The 16,936-nt window shown below is 46.7% G+C and overlaps 1 protein-coding gene across 1 annotated transcript in view; it reads right to left on the bottom strand.

The window, feature by feature from the left end:
• AUG4 (HAUS augmin-like complex subunit) overlaps window positions 1-16,936 on the bottom strand; it is a 38,627-nt gene that overhangs the window by 14,006 nt on the left and 7,685 nt on the right. Inside the window, exons 5-11 of the mRNA XM_087381458.1 lie at window positions 8,114-8,213; window positions 7,942-7,987; window positions 7,743-7,836; window positions 7,301-7,372; window positions 7,053-7,111; window positions 6,470-6,538; window positions 6,304-6,355 (exon numbers count right to left, since the gene is read on the bottom strand). Of these exons, the coding sequence (XP_087237584.1) occupies window positions 6,304-6,355; window positions 6,470-6,538; window positions 7,053-7,111; window positions 7,301-7,372; window positions 7,743-7,836; window positions 7,942-7,987; window positions 8,114-8,213 (492 nt within the window). The remainder of the gene's footprint in view (window positions 1-6,303; window positions 6,356-6,469; window positions 6,539-7,052; window positions 7,112-7,300; window positions 7,373-7,742; window positions 7,837-7,941; window positions 7,988-8,113; window positions 8,214-16,936) is intronic.

The raw sequence follows: 16,936 nt of genomic DNA, 5'->3' as shown, positions 1-16,936 counted from the left end.
GAGAGGGATGCAGAAGACGAAGTCGGGAGACGAAGCGTGAATGAAACAGACGTAGACAGGGAAGTCGGTAGGAGGAGAGGTGCGCAGTAACGGAGAAGATCAATCGAAGGTGAAGAACAAAATGTAAGAGATGGAGAATGGGGGAATAGACAGAGGCATGAGGAAGTAAGGTGAACAAAACTGAAAGTAAGAAAGCAAGGAGACTTGGAAGTTGAAAGTGTATTGCGAACAACCGAGGATACAAGAGCTCTCAAAGGCAAACTCTACCTTACAAATGAGCCAAAGAAGCCTTAATATAGGAGGGGGTGAGTGGCTTCTGAGTGGGGAATGAGTTGTATCGCACTATCTGAGTGGAATATTTTATACAATAGATAAGACATAAAGGTGAAGGTCTTACCCGGGACTACGGGCAGTGTCTAATCACCGAATAGCTGTACAAGGTCATGATGAAGGTCTTATCCAATATGGACAGTGTCTAATCATCATGACACGGAGATGGTCATCTGTTGCCGGGCCCATTGCCAGTTGGAAAAAGTAAACCGCCATTGCGTGCTTGCCAAAAAGGGGCGCCTTCACGTGACAACATATCAAGTAGGACATTAGTGCTTCCCTTTTTCCATTCCACAGAAAAATCATACATGGTAAAAAACTCTTGCCATCTTGCCACGCAGCCATGACCAATCTGCTTGTCAATGCGGCGTGTACAGAAAGTCTTGAAATTTTGATTATCTATTCTTACAATGAACTCCTTATTGATGATGAAGAGTTCTAACTTCTGAATGGCACGTTTAACGGCAAGTAATTCTTTCTCTATAGAATGATAATTACATTCAGCGCCTTGAAAGGTGCCCGATTGGTAGGCACAGATTACTCTTGAGCAGGAGTGCACTCAAGTAGAACAGCTCCCCAAAATCCATCTGAAGCATTGGTCTCAATGATGAGAGTACCATGCTCGGAAGGAATAGTAAGAGCTGGAAGGTGTTGAACACGCTCTTTGATTCTTTGGACTGTTGCAGTCTGGGGAGGGCCCCAGGGAGGTCCGTCTTTGCGAAGGCAAAGCTGGAGATCATAGTGATCCTTTGCTAGCTGTTCATAGAATGAGGATATATGATTTATTCAGCCAAGAAATCTCTGAAGTTGAGTACGGTCCTTGATTTCTTCCGAAAAGGCCAGAAGTGCCTTGGGCACGTGATTCTACATCTGTAGAGTGCCCTTGTGAATGTGTACACCAAGAAATTCAATGGTTTCCTAGCCAATCTGTATTTTCTTTGCAGAAAGGGCAAGGCCTTTTGCCTTTAATAGATCATATGCAATAGTCAGGTGCTTGAGGTATGAAGAAGGATCCTTACTATAAACCAGAATATCATCTATATACACTAAACAGAAAGAATGATGAATACCAAAGATTGAATCCATGAACTTTTGGAATTCAACCGGGGCGGTCTTGAGACCGAATGGCAAAACGTTCCACTGATAGAATCCTTGGGGAACAACAAAGCTAGTCTTATGTCTGTCTTCTGGGCGGAGGCCGATTTGCCAAAAACCTGCTTTCAAATCAAACTTCGAAAAGATAGATGATCCTGAAATTTTTTGCATTAAGTATTCCTTATTGGGAATAGGGTAAGAAACTAAGAGGAGGCATCTGTTGAGCGGCTTATAATTAATCACCAGCCTTATCTTATCGCGCTTTTGTTCGGAATGCTTATTTACATAAAAGGCTGCAACTGCCCATTTAGAGCGTGAATGTGAGATAAAACCGAGATCAAGAAGTTCTTGGATTTCTTGATTACACAAGAGATCAAGAAGGTCTTGCTTGGTAAATCCATATGGGCTTTCTTTGAAGGGTTTGGACCCTTCACGTAACGGCAAATCAACTTGATGTTAAAAGCCATGGGGGATTCACTGCTGCAATCAGTAACAAACTTATTATGCATATCTTGTAAAGCCTGGAGAGAGTGGAGAGTATGTACAGAAGCTCGTAAACTTTTGGCTTCTTCGGTGCAGAGAAGGCCCTATATGTATTCATCCAATTCAGTTCCTTGGAGGGGCTGCTGGAGGCGTCGATGCAGATCAGACTGCTCATCAAGGTCACCATCTATGAAGTGAGTTTGGAACTCACCGCGCATAAATTGTGAGCCTGGTGCCTCATGGAAAGCAGTGCGCTTACCACACCATTGCTACGGAGGAGGTTGCTGTGAAGTAGATGGCTGGGCTGGATCCTCATCCATAGGTTCTGGTTTGACACCAGAATTCATATCGAGAACTGGACCAAAAGAATTCATAGAGGAGGATGGAGAAGAACCTGGCGGAGACAGGTAAGGTGATTCTGGAAGCGGAGGCGAAGAAGGAGGTGACAGTGGGAGTGAAGGGGGAGCTTGGAGGAAGGGAGGAAGCTCTTCCTGAGCATCTTGCAATTCTTCGAGATGAAGGCGAAGAGCACGATTAACCGGATTGCCAGGATCAGCCCATTGCGTTGTTTCTGGAGGAGAATCAACTATCTCGATTGAAGATGAGAATTGAGACCAGAGCATGAGAGTTGGGGCTTGAGAGGGGTAACAAGGTTCGGAAAGCGGACTTGCCGAAGGAGGAGGTAAAGAGGGAGGAAATGACTTATATACAGACTGAGTAGAAGAGGATGCATGGCCCGTCTGTAGTTGTTGGAGCTCTTCTAGAACTGTGTGGATATTACAATCCAATTTGCCCACAGCAAGTTGTAAATCATAAAGGGCGGAATAGCAGGCATCTAGAGATACCTAAGTAGCAAGGTTGTGAGAGTTACACCAATTTAGCTGCTACTGCTCAACATGCATGTTGTCATCATCCTTGTCCGTCAAAGCATATGGAGCGTGGACAGACTTCAATAAACCGTCTTCAGTTGTTGCTTGAAATCCTTTAGACTGTGGCCACTTGACGGGTCGAAGCATTAACATAGGATGGATGCGATCAGCTAATGCAGTAATATTATCAAAATTGGAATAAGACTGTACGGGAGGATTGACCGCAATGGAGCGATGATACTGTAAACTAGCATCGGAAGGATAACGTGATGATGCAGTAGATGCTACCTAATCTCGGATAGAATCAATCTTCTCGAGGGGCAGAGTAGTCGCTATGTCAGATGCACTGTGTGGAGCTTCATCGGGAATATCAACAATAGAGACATGCGAGGACGATGGAAAAGATAAACGCATGACGCGCTTACCCTTTTCACTGGGAGCCTAGAGACGGATCAAGGACTTGGTCGGGGCATCTTCAATCTGAAAAGATGGCTGGCGTGGTGAGGAAGCTTCATCAAGAACCTACTGATAATCCATCTCTAGATGTAATTATCCATTCAACATGTCCTAGAGGGGATGCTAGGAGACAAATTGTACTCAAGAGCATCTCCAATGCAAATGTCACCTTTCTGCATGGTTAGAGCATTTTTTAGAATATGAGATAGTGATTGGCAATGATTGGAGCATTGACTTTGAGACTCAATTGGTATGCTGACGGGAGTGCTCTTCAGAGGTACTTGGCTTCTTTTGACAACAAGCAAAAAGAAAGTGACGACCAAGGGTATGTAATCTTCTTGTGCTTGTATGTTGATTAGAGTAGCATGTACGACTTCTAAGGCTTGACCAAGCTTTCAGAATAGCAACCATAATCCTCCTGCACCTGGCTGCGTCCCTACCGCTCCCTCTCCTGCCCCCTCTCCACTTCAGCAGCAGGTTCTTCCGCTTCGACACCCCTACAAGCTGACAGGGGAACGATGATGCCCCCTTCTGCTTCCTCATCGTAGCAGCAGGTCCGTTCAGGGAGGGATCCTGAGGGACGAGGCTCGTCTTTCCAGTCAGCAACTCCCAATCTCTAGCCTGGGCGTCCCTTACCGCGGGACTTCTGGAGGTTAGGACCGTGGAACTATCTGGAGGTGTTCAATGCTATTTTGGGGAATCAGATTACACTCATGATGGATGAGTTGATGGCGCCACATGGACTAGACCTTTGGTATGCCCATGGTGCAGAGGTGAACTTTCAGTTGAGCTTCATGCGTGAGGAGCCGGTGTTTGGTTTGGCGACAGGAGTTATCAGATTGCTGCTGGAGGTGAAGGTGGAGCAGTAGCCCCTCCAGAAGTGTGCAGAGCTGTTCAAGATGGAAGCCTCCTTAATGATGAAGTGGGCACGTAAAATCGGTATTGAGCCGGTATCCACACTAGTACGGCGTCGCACAGATACTGACTACTCATCCTCTAAAACCTTGACAAAATCACACAAAGCAGTCTTTCTAGGACAAGCACCCACTCACACGAGAGCCTTGTTCCCGACTCCCCTATCCTCATGAGCTGGACCATAGTGAGTTGGAACGTACACGGGTTCCATGACCATGTTCGTAGCCAGCCGTAGTACCTAACACTCCGACAGGAGTTGTAGAGAGCAGTGGACGGGCAGTGGACATCCTTATGGTTCAAGAGCACATGTTTTTAGCTTCAAACATCAGATGACGTCACCATCTCTCAGGGAGAGGTCCAGAGGAGTGGTCCCTTGCGGTAGGACGGAGTGGAGGGGTTTGCATCTCAGTCTCACAGACTTTGGCCCCATAGGTCTATGATTAGGGCGAGCCAAGACGGACAGTTTGGATGGGAGAATCCAGGATCGAGATTCTGAACGTGTATGCCCGAGCATGTAGACAACACCGCCCGGCCTCTTGGAGGAGGTTGTCAGAGTCTTCCGGATGTAGCCTCCTGGATTGTTGGAGGTGACTTCAACAACCTGGAGTTTGGGGAAGACAAGCAAGGCGGAGCCTCTTTTTCTGAGATGCCAACAGCAGAGAGTAGCACCTGGGAGCAATTCATTTAAAGATCAGGGGCAGAGACTTGTGGAGAGAGCCAGATTTTAGCAGGACACCTGGCAGCCTTCTCTTCTCCTTTGGACAAAGGAGACACGATGGATTGCTAGAGAGACTAGACCGTTTCTATCTTGGGGATTGGGCATTACACAGAGGCGGATCTACCGGGATTCTGGCAGGTACCACGATGTCAGATCACTCTCCAGTGGTACTTCACTTGGATCAGCCCCGCCGAGGTCTCCCCAAGAAGGGGGTCCGCATTCTAAAGGACCTCCTACAGGACGAGAAGATTCAACAAGTCATGGTAGGAATTTAGGAGCAGTCAGAGACGGCACCGTGTGAGGGCTAGGCTGCGTGGGTGGCCGATGCGTTTCAGAGGAGCAGTGAAGAGCTGCAGGATCACGCCCTTAGACGGAGGAGTACCCTTCAGGAGTGTGAGCGGGCTTTGAGGAGAGACCTCGCCTCCATCGAGAGGCGCAGGGAGCAAGACCCAGTGTCTCAGTGGCTTGGTGACAAATTCGAGAGCGCTTGTCTCGAGCTCCAGGACACAGAGGTGCGGCGGGCTGAGTTCTCCTATCATTCCTCCCAGGCCCTATGGGTGCAGCAGGGGGACAGGATGACGAAGGAGTTCTTTTAGACCACTGGGCCCCAATCGGCAGGCACACAGCTACAACGTCTCCGGGACTCGCAAGGCATCATGCACACTCACCCGCAGGAGATTCTGGACATGACCACCAGTTTTTACAGCCAGCTCTTTCAGATGGAGAGGATGACCCCAGCTGGTCTTGCGGCCCGAGAGCTAGTATTAGGTGGGACCAAATAGGAAACTTAGACAAAACCACCACTCTGGGCTCTAGCACATGGGGGTTGGTCGTGGCTAGTTGGGAAAAACTCTTGGTACTCCTGGCAAAATATGGTGCCTGCCGATTAGTCCACACAGTAGTCCACACAGCAGTCCACATTTTACAGGCAGCCAAACACATCTGAGGGTTTCCCTCATTATGCAATCCCATTGGATTCATCTTAGCCACCCCATCTATTCCAATAAGATAATATTGGACTGTACAGACACCTTAGCCGCCTGATTTATCCAATGGCATCTTGAATTCTAACCAGAATGTAACAGCACGTTACGGTATATTTGTATTTTCAACTTGGGTTGGTTCTTTAACCCTATAACCTGCCATCTTTGATTATTTGTTTGTCATTCACCCAACCAATTAACCCTGTACTTTTAATTGAATCTTCCATGCTGTTAACATGTTTCTATTCAGAAATTGTGGTTGTCTGCAATCTGCTATGGACAGATCTGCGTATAAAGTGAAGTTCATATTTTCTTTTTATGAGACAGATATCCATCTATTACAATTCATGCAAGATTTGATGCTCTACACAATCAAATGGCACAGCAGAAAAGCAACACAGCTGCACAACATCATAATCTCAGAATCCCTTGCTACACAACCACAATACTTAACAGCTCTGTTGTATGCTGCAGTTGCATCCTCTTTGGCTTCCAGCAAATGCCCCCTGAATCAAGTATGAGTCAGACTTTCTGCATTACTACAGTCCTTGGAAGCCCATAGGGTGATCAAAAAAGGCAAAATCTGTAAATATATTGAGCTCATTTTTGGTCCATCTCACCTGATTTTATGCAGCGCTGGTATGGAGTCCTGGGTATAGGTATCTCTCAGAAGAAGATGCTCTAAGACTCTGCAGATAAAAGATACAACTTCTCCATAAGTGCGAAACCACGTCAGAAAAGAATAGTAAAAGAATGACCAAGTCTGAAGAGAAGAAAATCACATAAATGCCTAGAAGCTTCAATCAACAGGCACACTATTGGACAAACTTACAAAGATCAATCATCACTAAACCCGTGGCAGACAAGCAAAAGTCTACATGCCTTGGGATAGATCAATCATCACTAAGTCTATATTGGACAAACTTACAAAGACCAATCATCACTAAACCCATGGCAGACAAGAAAAAGTCTGTATGCCTTCAAATAACTTCGAATATGACCCAAGCAGACAGCTCGCTGGTAATATGAACATACGAGACATACAAGATAACTAATATACGAAATGAAAGCGACTGGTGGAAATACGTCAGTTTCTTACTCATGTAAATGAACTATTTCTTGGCAACTTAGACGAAGTACATTTGCCATATTTATCTGTTGAGGGGATACAGAAAAGTGATAGATACACAAAATCAGGTAGACCTTAGTTTTACATTCATCGTTTGGCAGCGCTTGCAAAGCCAAGATTTTCTGAGCCCGTCCTGAAAAACAAATTTTATCAAACAAACCAAGTAATGAGGCTTCAAAATCCATGAAACATTAAACAACATCACACTGGTATAATGAGGTAAAGTGGGCTTCTAAAATCAGCCACGTATACCAAATGAAGTATGAAACTGCCTAAACAGCAAGTCAGTGAAGAGATTAAGATCTGTCTTCGACTAGATTACATATTGATGCTGATGTTGCAATTTGAAATCCTTCACTATCCTCAACAACACTCCCAAGATTTGCTCAAGCACCTGCGAGTTAAAAAAGTCAACCAAACTAGAAATTTCAGTATTCCCTTCAGGACATCAAAAGCCTTCAACTGTCCAACCTAAAAGCTCAGATGCATTGCCTACGGTGAACGAAAGTTCATATCTAATAAATATGCGAATGTGGTTAGAAGGTTCTGATGTCAACCATCACATGCTGACAAAAGTAACCATGCATTCATCCCAGATGAAGGTAGCAATTCATGCTTGCATGAATGCACGTGTATGCATGTGTATCCACCCCCATATGCACATGTGCCTTCACAGTCAAACATCAGAAGCAGCAGAAAAGAGTGGACCATTGTGACTCTAAGCTTCCGCATTGTATGATCAAGAGACTAGAGTGTGATCATACATTGTAATATTCTGCAAACTTCCTGTCAGAGGAATAGACGTCCTCGAGTAAGGCCACCTCTTCCCTCTCGATTTCTTCAATTGCCAATTTAACCCTGCACCATCAAATTCTAGCGAATTTTACCACAAACAAAACATGGTCCAATATATCTACACCCATAGATAATAACACAAGTATATCAAGAGCAGCATCTGCCAACCTTTCTGGAAGACGTGAACTTTTCAATGAATGCAGTCCAGGGGTATCTGCCCCAAGACCAATGAGAAATTGTAAGCCATAAAAATGCACTGCCAAAAAAACACACCCTAAAAGTAAAATAGGACGGTTTTAATGACACCACCTTCTCCATCAATACAAGAAATTCTACTTACCTGCATCACCAATCACAAAACATGCAGCAACTTTATCACACTTGACTCTTAGTCGCGCATCCACCTCAGGAACAAGGGCCATTTGATAGCTAGTACTGTCCTGTAAACATTCTTCGTACGTCAAATATACTCTTCAATTTCTTTTGATTACTTTGTTGAATACTTCTATGCCTACACAGTATCTTGTTGATTACATTCCGACAGTTGCAAAACATAAGACATACCAAAGGGATAAAACCAGCCATTAGATGTACAGATAGAATTGTTGACCAACCAGAATAATAGAAAACCCTAAAAGAAGTCGAATAATAGATTAAGTATGCTACAGGCAAAACAATATATATTGCACAAGCTAACTAACTGTTACAACTGATCTAAGATAGCAAAATGTAGCAACTAATTAAAACTTAGCACTAAGCCAAACGTTTTCTAAAAGTTATACGAGCTTTGATTATTATCCCATGCCACTTGGGCTTGTGTGTGTGTGAGAGTGAGAGTGAGTGAGTGTTTGCCACAGAGAGTCTCAGGGTGTGAGAGAGAGATCCTGTGCTAACCCTCATGCTCCCACGCTGCAGCTGCTTGTTTCTCCCTCAGTTTGACGCCCTCAAGGTTCCGTTGACGCCCGTTTTGTGTCCGTACACTCTATCAAAAAATTCGAGGGGGGAAAAAAAATCGTACTGTCAAAAATATGTACGATTTTGTCCGTACAGACAAAATCTGACAGCAAATCCGTATGGCTTGCATTCTTTCTGGGGATATCTATAATGAGTGGACTCTTCATTGTTCGGTCCGCCAGGGATGCCCTCTCAGTGCTTTACTGTATGCCAATGCTACTCATCCTATGCTGCAATATATTGATCATCTTGTGGCTACAAGATCACTTCATGGATTGGAATTGGATGCTAATCGCAGCATGGTTGCTCAAGCTTATGCTGATGATTCTTTCTTTACCCCGAAGAATACGCCCCATGATCTTGGTGCCTTGATGCAGGCCCTCTCTATTTATGGTTTGGCAGCTAGTCTTCATGTTAATTTTCAGAAGTCTAAGGTGCTTCCTTTGCATTCCAAAGATTGGCATAGTCTATTATGGCCCGGGGATATCATTCCACCCACTTAGTTTGTTCGTCATCTTGGTTACCCTTTGGGGTGGGAACTCACTTGCCGACAACAAACTGATTGGGTTTTGGCTAAGCTTCGGAAAAAGCTCAAGTATTGGAAACTGGCAACCTGGCCTTTGCACGTTCGTCTTCGAATAGTGCAGTCCATCCTTGTGGCATACATTCAATTTTACTTGCCATTGATCATGTTCACTAAGGTAGATCTTACATCTTTCATGTCTGTCTTTATGGAAATCTTCTCGCGATCCAAACATGGCAGAAAAAGTCTCAGGTTGCTTTCGATGCATCACATTTGTTCTCCCAAAATGCATGGTGGATTGAACATCACGGATATTCATGTGCATATTCTTGCCCATAGGGGGAAAATGTTGCTGCAATTTCTGCAAGGTGATCAGCCTTGGGCTCTTATGATTAGGACTCTGGTCACTCATATCAATATTTCTGCGTTTGGTCATTCGCAACTCAATCACTGGGATTTCTTTTTTGGCTGCACTGATGGCACTTAGCTTGGCTGCCCTTTTGTCTCCCGCTTGCTTCTTGACTGAAGCATGTTCTTTCTCATCTGGAATGGAATGGACGGCAATCTTTGCTTGGGAATTCTTTGAGAGCTAAAAGCATTCACTGGTCGAAAGTCTTTCAGCCTCCCTTGGCTTTACAAGAACCTCGGCGTTCCTACTTTGTCTCGTTTAAACTTGCACCTCGATTGCTGATGTTATAGATGATGCTAGTACTGTGCTCCCCTTTTCTCTAGCAACCACTACATATGGATTGGGCTCTCATTATCGTCCTTTGTGGCGACAAATTACTTCTATGCTTTCGCCTTTTGTTCCAATTTCTCCTTTGGAACTCCAGGACCACCAGCTGGAAGATTGGACTTTGACTTCTCTAGGGTCCTCTTCTCGTCCTTTGAGGCTATCTCAGATCACTGTACCTACATTGTATAAAATCCTTTTGCCTCAACCTTGGGTTTCAGAGAGAGGTGATTCTATTTGGCAAATGCGTCGCCCAGCCAAGTGGTGGAGGAAAAGATTATAGCAACTTTGGACCTATAAAGTACCGCTTCGGCAACAGGTTTTCTTTTGGCGAGTTCTTTTGGGAGTGTTTCCATCTGGATAGCTATTAGCTCATCGACACATTGCTCCTGCACTTTGCCACAGATGTTATGCTTCTTCGAAGACTGTGCCTCACTTGTTTTGGCATTGTCCGTGCTCTCGTGAGTTTTTTCATTTTGCTTCGACAGCGCCTGCGAGCGAAATTCCCATCTGTTCCATTTGGGAAGTTCTTATGGCTATTTGGGTTTCATCCATCCAGACCAAAGTTTCATCTTTTCTTCGTTTGGGTTCGCTACTGGGCACTATGGACTTTATGGACATATAGGAATTGTAAAGTCTTTGGTGATCCTACTTTCTCTTTGTTTGGCTTTTTTAGGCATTCTCTGCAACAATCTTTCTTTGATTACTTGTAGACTCGCTATGAGGTCTTTTTGGCATATACTGAAATTTTCAGTTGATGTAATTGTAGCACCTTATTTTGAGGTTGCTACTCATATAATATAATCAATCAAAGATTTCATTTAAAAAAAAGTGTGTGTGTGTGTGTGTGTGAGAGAGAGAGAGAGAGATGAGGGTCTAAACCCTGCTTAGTATGGCTTAATTCCCGTAGACATATATATTACAAACAATATTGCCAATGCTTATGTGCGAATTGAATATGCTAAGTATATTGAGCAGGATCTTCTTTTATTGCTGAAGCATTTGATACGGTACAATGGGATTTATTTTTGTAGACCATGAATGAGTTGGGATTTGGGGAAAAGATGCGACGTATTACTTATTGGCCGTACCAAGATAGTAAAGCTGCTGGCATTTATCTCATGATCTTACTCATGAATGGGCTCTCTTATTTGGTACGTCAAGGCGGCCCTCTTGTGCTTTGCTATATGCCATAGCTACTCATCTGATGCTTCGATACATGGATCACTTAGTAGCTACAAGTGCTTCGCATGGGTTATAGATACATGAAAGAAGGCCACAGATTGCGCAAGCTTATGCTTATGATTCCTTCTTCACTCATAATCGGGATAAGGATCCGGGCTATCAGGAGGGACCGCCTCATGGAGCTCTATCCTCTGAATGCTCTGACTTTGTATCCGATAAGCTAGAGAGACCTCATCAATCTGGAACGCATGGCCTCCCTCAATCAACCAAGCCACCATCCCCCAAGTGAAGTCCCTCTTAAGGCTCTGCATGCAGGTCATAATCCTAAGGGCTCCCATCCAAAGGATTCACGTTGTTAGACAAGGGTGAGATCTTTTCTTTACTTGCGTACACAATTGGGCACTATGGACTCTATGGAAGGATCGAAACCATAGGGTCTTTGGTAATCCGCCGTCCCTTGCCAAGTATCCCTTCTTTCGGGCATCTTTGCGGCAATCGTTTCGATTCTCTGCATGCTCGGGATCTTGACTATCTTGCTTACTTGCAGTACAATGAGATCATTTGATTTTGTAGCAGCATCTTCCCTCTTTGGGATTGCTTTTTGTCATATAAAAACAAATGAATTTCACCCCTCAAAAAAAAAGGTGTTTGTGTGTGTGTGTGTGTATGAGAGAGAGAGAGAGAGATGGTTATACCAATTGTCAGAGGCATATGTCAAAGGCATGGAACGATCCTTTATAACCTCATTAGTTTCAAATGATCCTTTAACATCTCTTCAGTTTCCTAGGCATTATGAGGCATACCATTCGTATTTTATACTTATTTATAACAGAAGCAAGGGGAAGGGCATTAAAACAATCAGCATGCATGCTCATGAAATCATAGAAAATAGAAAATTTAAGAAATTTAACCTCTTAAATATTTTAACTTGAAAAATGCCATGGATGATACAATGAACATTATAGTGCTCAAATGGCATAAGTTACAAGACCTCATCCAATTGGATATTCAGTCTTTCCTGTTATCTAAGTGCCACGTCCAAGGCAACCACATGGCCTTCAAGAGAACCGGTGATAACCAAATTAAAGGGGAATGAGTGAGTTGCCCTCAAGCAATCATAGCCTGAATCTAGTATGACCAAGCTTCTTCACTCAAAATGGCCTGCTCTCATTCAATCTTCACACAGACAAGCCCACTGGCATAGAAGGCAACCTTCATCCTTTTCCAAACTTAGACAATTTTCACAATTACCAACTATAACTTTGAGTTGAAAATGAGAAGAGACACCAATGGGATCAGTAGCACACTGTGGTGCTCACGTAGATGGAGCATATGCAGAGGTATCCACAGCAAGTAGACAACGAAGCAATCTCTCACACAACTCAACTGGAACGCAATCACACAACCTCAAAGACATATGATCCTTTGGAAAACAACCCCGAATCTCAAAACCTCAATCAGCCCATCCCTCCTAGCTGATGGCGCAACCCACAAAGAAGCTATGACTCCTCAGTCCCTCTCAAAAAAACTTGCACGCACAAGTAGACGTCTGACGCACAACCAGCCTCCAAGGCAAGACCTCCGTTTAACTTGTGGTGATCAGCCCTCCACAGAAGCATCGACCCCACAACAGCCCATGCAAAAGCTCACACATGGCTAGACTCTCTCAACACACACGAGAAGCTGAAAGGCATTAATGCTCAGTGCAAGGCATCGTCATGCGTCTGCTGGAAATTTGCCTCGATGACCATGCAAGCTCATGAAAATCATGAGGACAGGGGAGTCGGGAACAAGGCTCTCCTATGGGTGGGTGCCTGTCCTAGAAAGACTGACTTGTGTGAGTTTGCCGAGGGTTTGGAGGGCGAGTAGTCAGTCTGTGCGGCGTCGTACTAGGGTGGATACCGGCTCAATACCGATCTTCTGTACCCACTTCATCATGAAGTAGGCCTCCATCCCGAACAAATCCGCACACGTCTGGAGGGGCCAAAAGTGTGCCTGGTCCACCTTTGCCTCCATCGGCAATCTGATAACTCCCATTGCTAAACCACACACGGGCTCCTCGCACGTGAAGCTCAACTGAAAGTTCACCTCCGCACCATGGGCGTACCAAAGATCTAGTCCCTGTGGTCCCATCCACTCGTCCATCATGAGCATAAGCTGATTACCCAAAATAGCATCAAACACCTCCAGGGACCACTTCTCCAACCCTGTGGAGGCAAACGGAAATCTCCAAACGGGGTGTGTCTGAGATCCCACTGCACTGATCAAACCCCCCTTGCACAGCTGAAGGACCTTGAGCGTGATCTCCAATGGTAGAGGGTATGAGTTCGGAATCTCTAGGTAGTTCCTGTTAGAAAATACCCAACAAAGGGTACACGCAGCGGAAGACTTATAGTAATGCCCAGGAGCTCACACAGTGTGCGGTGTGGGTGTGGAATCACAAACTTCTTTACTTATGTGCATACAATAGGTGTGCAGACTCATCAATAGACAATGAACCAACCAGATAGAGAAACCACCAAAATATATATTTCCGTCCAAAACTATGGACACAATACAAGAGAGATAGATCCAGAGTCCCACCAATGGGGTGGTCCCCTGATCTTACCACAAGGTCCTCCTCCTATCAGCTGGCTATCTCTAGACTCGAGCCCGCGTGCTCCACCTGGAGCTTCTGTAGACTTTCCATCCTTTGACCTCAGCTCCTTGCTGCCCTAGAAGACAGCCAAGGTCTCAGCCTCACACTGAGCTAAGTCTGCAGCAACACTGGTACTCCTTCAGCTTCTGGATGTAGGCCCCAAGGGTTGTGCTCTGCTGCTCCTTTCTGCTCTGCTGGAAGCTGTACTGCTGGATGCTGAAATGAGGCAAGAGCCTCTCCTTTTATAGGCCCTGAGGCCTGGCAAAAATACCGACTGGTCAGCCCTATTTCGGCCGACTCAGTCTGGCTGAAAACCGACCTGGTTGGTTGTCTCTACCAGCCCAACCAGGGCCCTATATAGGCCCTTTTCAGCCTTTGTTCCATGCATCCCAGCCCTCTTGACCAGCCTAACCAAAGCCTGGTTGGCTGGCTCAACCAGCCCCAACCAGCTCTACTGTTGGCCGACCCGTTTGCTGATCTGTCCCGCCATATTCCTGCGCCATCTTTAGGGTATGCTGCAGGCCATGTGCCTACCCACACACCTTGCCAGATAGCTTGCCATGTAGGTGCCTGTACACCGGGATACCCCGCCATCTCGTGCTGCTCCAGATATGTCTCTTCCAGGCCAGATCTATGCCATGTATGCATCGCCATCTGCCATGGTCTCGACGCCATGTGTTGCAGCCACTTTGATGCGTCCAGGTACTTTCCTTTTTCTCTCTTGGGCACATCCTGCCCTAGGTCTCCCTCCCCCACGCTCTCCTCATTTGGGGGCTTACAGATGGGGAGGTGACCTTTCCAATAGTTCCAGGGTCTAACCTCCAGAAGTCCCGCAGTAAGGGACGCCCAAGCTGGAGGTTGAGAGCTGTTGGCCGGAAGGACGAGCCTCGTCTCTCAAGATCCCTCTCTGAACGGACCTGCTACTGTGATGAGAAGGCCAAAGGGGGCGTCGTCATTCCCTTGCCTGATGGCAGGGGTGTCGAAGCGGAAGAAGCTGCTACTGAAGCGGAGAGGGGAGTGACAGGAGCGGGAGAGGGAGGGACGTGGGGGACAGAGGGCGGGGGGCGGGTGGTGAGAGTGACCTGTTAGATATCAATGCTCCACTCTCAAGTAACTACGCGGGAACCAGCTAACTCTACTTGTAAGCCCCCCATATGAGAAGGCATTTGAGTAGCTCGGCTATCCGGTAGGTCCTGGTTTGGACACCAAATGGGAGCCATGTGTGGCTTGATGGCTGGACGGCTTCAAATAGAGTTGGCACACTGCTAACTAGGCTACATGCAAGTGCAGGAAGGCATCCCTTGACTGACCGCGCTGAGGGTAGACGGAGCATTTCCCGGGGCAGCCCACTCTCGAGTTGCAGGGCCCGTTTGGAGGCTGTGAGATGATCTTGGATGGCTGTGGGCCGAACGGTGACCGTAGGTTACTTGCTCTGTTTTGCGCACCGGTTCTATCGTATGGTCAGTGGCCTATATTTTGGGACCGACCCCCAGTCGACCGTTTTGGGCGGACTGGGTCGGCCACCCAATTGAGCTAACCGACTACGACTAGTGGCTATATAAGAGCAAGCCCGTGAAGCCCATTTCATCACTGGCTACAGCAACCCTGATTCCTTAACATCCAGCCTCCGTCTTCTATTGTTTCCAGCACGCCATCAAAGCTTCTTTCACAGGAGCGCACCGCTGGGAGGCAACGCCATCTATTGTATCAATTCTACAGTAATCAAATTTTCGATTCTCCATACTATCTTGTTTTCTCTCTTGCGTATGAGATCCTGTTATCTGTTGAGCACATACGTTGTATTATTTTCTTACGTGACCATCGGAGGGGGGACTGAGGGGGGAGAGGGGGCGGGGGGAACCTTGGAGGGGGAGGGGGAAGTGAAGAGAAGGGGGAGCAGGAGGGGGGGGGAGGAGGAGGGAAAAGGACGACCTCATGCCACCCCTGCTAATCAGACTCGCCGGGGATCTGGATCGGCTCCTCCACGGCTCTCATTGGGCTAGCAACTGCGGCTTCCGCCATCGTCGCATCTAGAGCTCCTGGGGCTCTCTGCTGCTGTAAGGGTGGGTGTAGAGGCTGGACTTCCGAAGCTGGGGGATCGACTGGATGGGCAGAGGCTCCCGCTTCGAGGGAGGGCTCCTGATGTTCCTCTTGCGAGGCCTCTCGGTCAACCTTGTCCCTCTCCTTGCGGTTGGCCCTCTGTCTACAGCGTTTGCGGGCCTGCTTGCTTGTTTTCTTTTTCTTTTCAACCTATGTCCAATTCCCTTCCGAGAAGGTAACCCATGGGGTCTAAGAATCCTGTTGCTCTTGCCTGAGAGGGCGCTGAACTCGGGCCTACTGACTCTGCCTACTCTGTGGAGGAGGGGAAGGAGGCACGCGAGGGAGGCCACGGGGGCAATCTCTGGCGAGGCGGCCCATCTGTCTGCATCGAAGACACTGGCCTAGTAACCCGAAGACCTCCACTCTCTGGCGAAGTGTGCCCCCTTCTAGGGCCTGGAGAAGGATCAACTCTGGGAGGGACTACGGGCTCTCCACCACTAGTCTGATCCTAGGGACTCCATCATCTGCTAGAACAGAGGCGATTGTCTCTGGCGGGGACTCTAACACTGTGCCAAATGCCCGGCCAATGGAAGGGAGGATGGCTCGATACTCCTTGGGAAGCCCTGGGAAACAGAGTAACCGGAAACCGTGGAACATGGTGTGTCGTATCCATGTCCTCCACTGTGAACCCATGATACCAAGGAAAGAGGTAAACAAGGTGCGGGCCAAGGAGTATGGGGCTCTACTTCACAAGTGTCGAGGCGGTGTCAGGGGAGCTCAGCTGGATGAGAAAAACGTCTCGTCCATAGATGGTGACCTCCTGGATGTGGTCGCCCTCTAATATCAAACTCGCATGAATCCACTCTCGCACCTGTCTTCGTGTAGGCGTGAGGCACACAATTCTACCCACAAGCGCCTTGTCTTGGAGGAACTAAATTGCCTGATGTACCTGTTCAGCTGGGGAAAGAAGAACCTTGACGGCTGTGGGAGTCCAAGATGCTGCCATAGAGCCCCTCTGGCCAGACCAAAGGTCGCCACCAAGATTTTCTTTTCCCGTAACAAACACAAGTGCTACAGCTGCAGGGAGGCA

Source organism: Dipteris shenzhenensis, chromosome 11 (assembly GCF_047967505.1).
Source record: "Dipteris shenzhenensis isolate YYH24624 ecotype China chromosome 11, Dip_SZ_1.0, whole genome shotgun sequence".
In the NCBI taxonomy this organism is placed as follows: domain Eukaryota; kingdom Viridiplantae; phylum Streptophyta; class Polypodiopsida; order Gleicheniales; family Dipteridaceae; genus Dipteris; species Dipteris shenzhenensis.
Note: the sequence above shows the minus strand (reverse complement) of the source record. Positions and strands in the feature narration are given on the sequence as shown.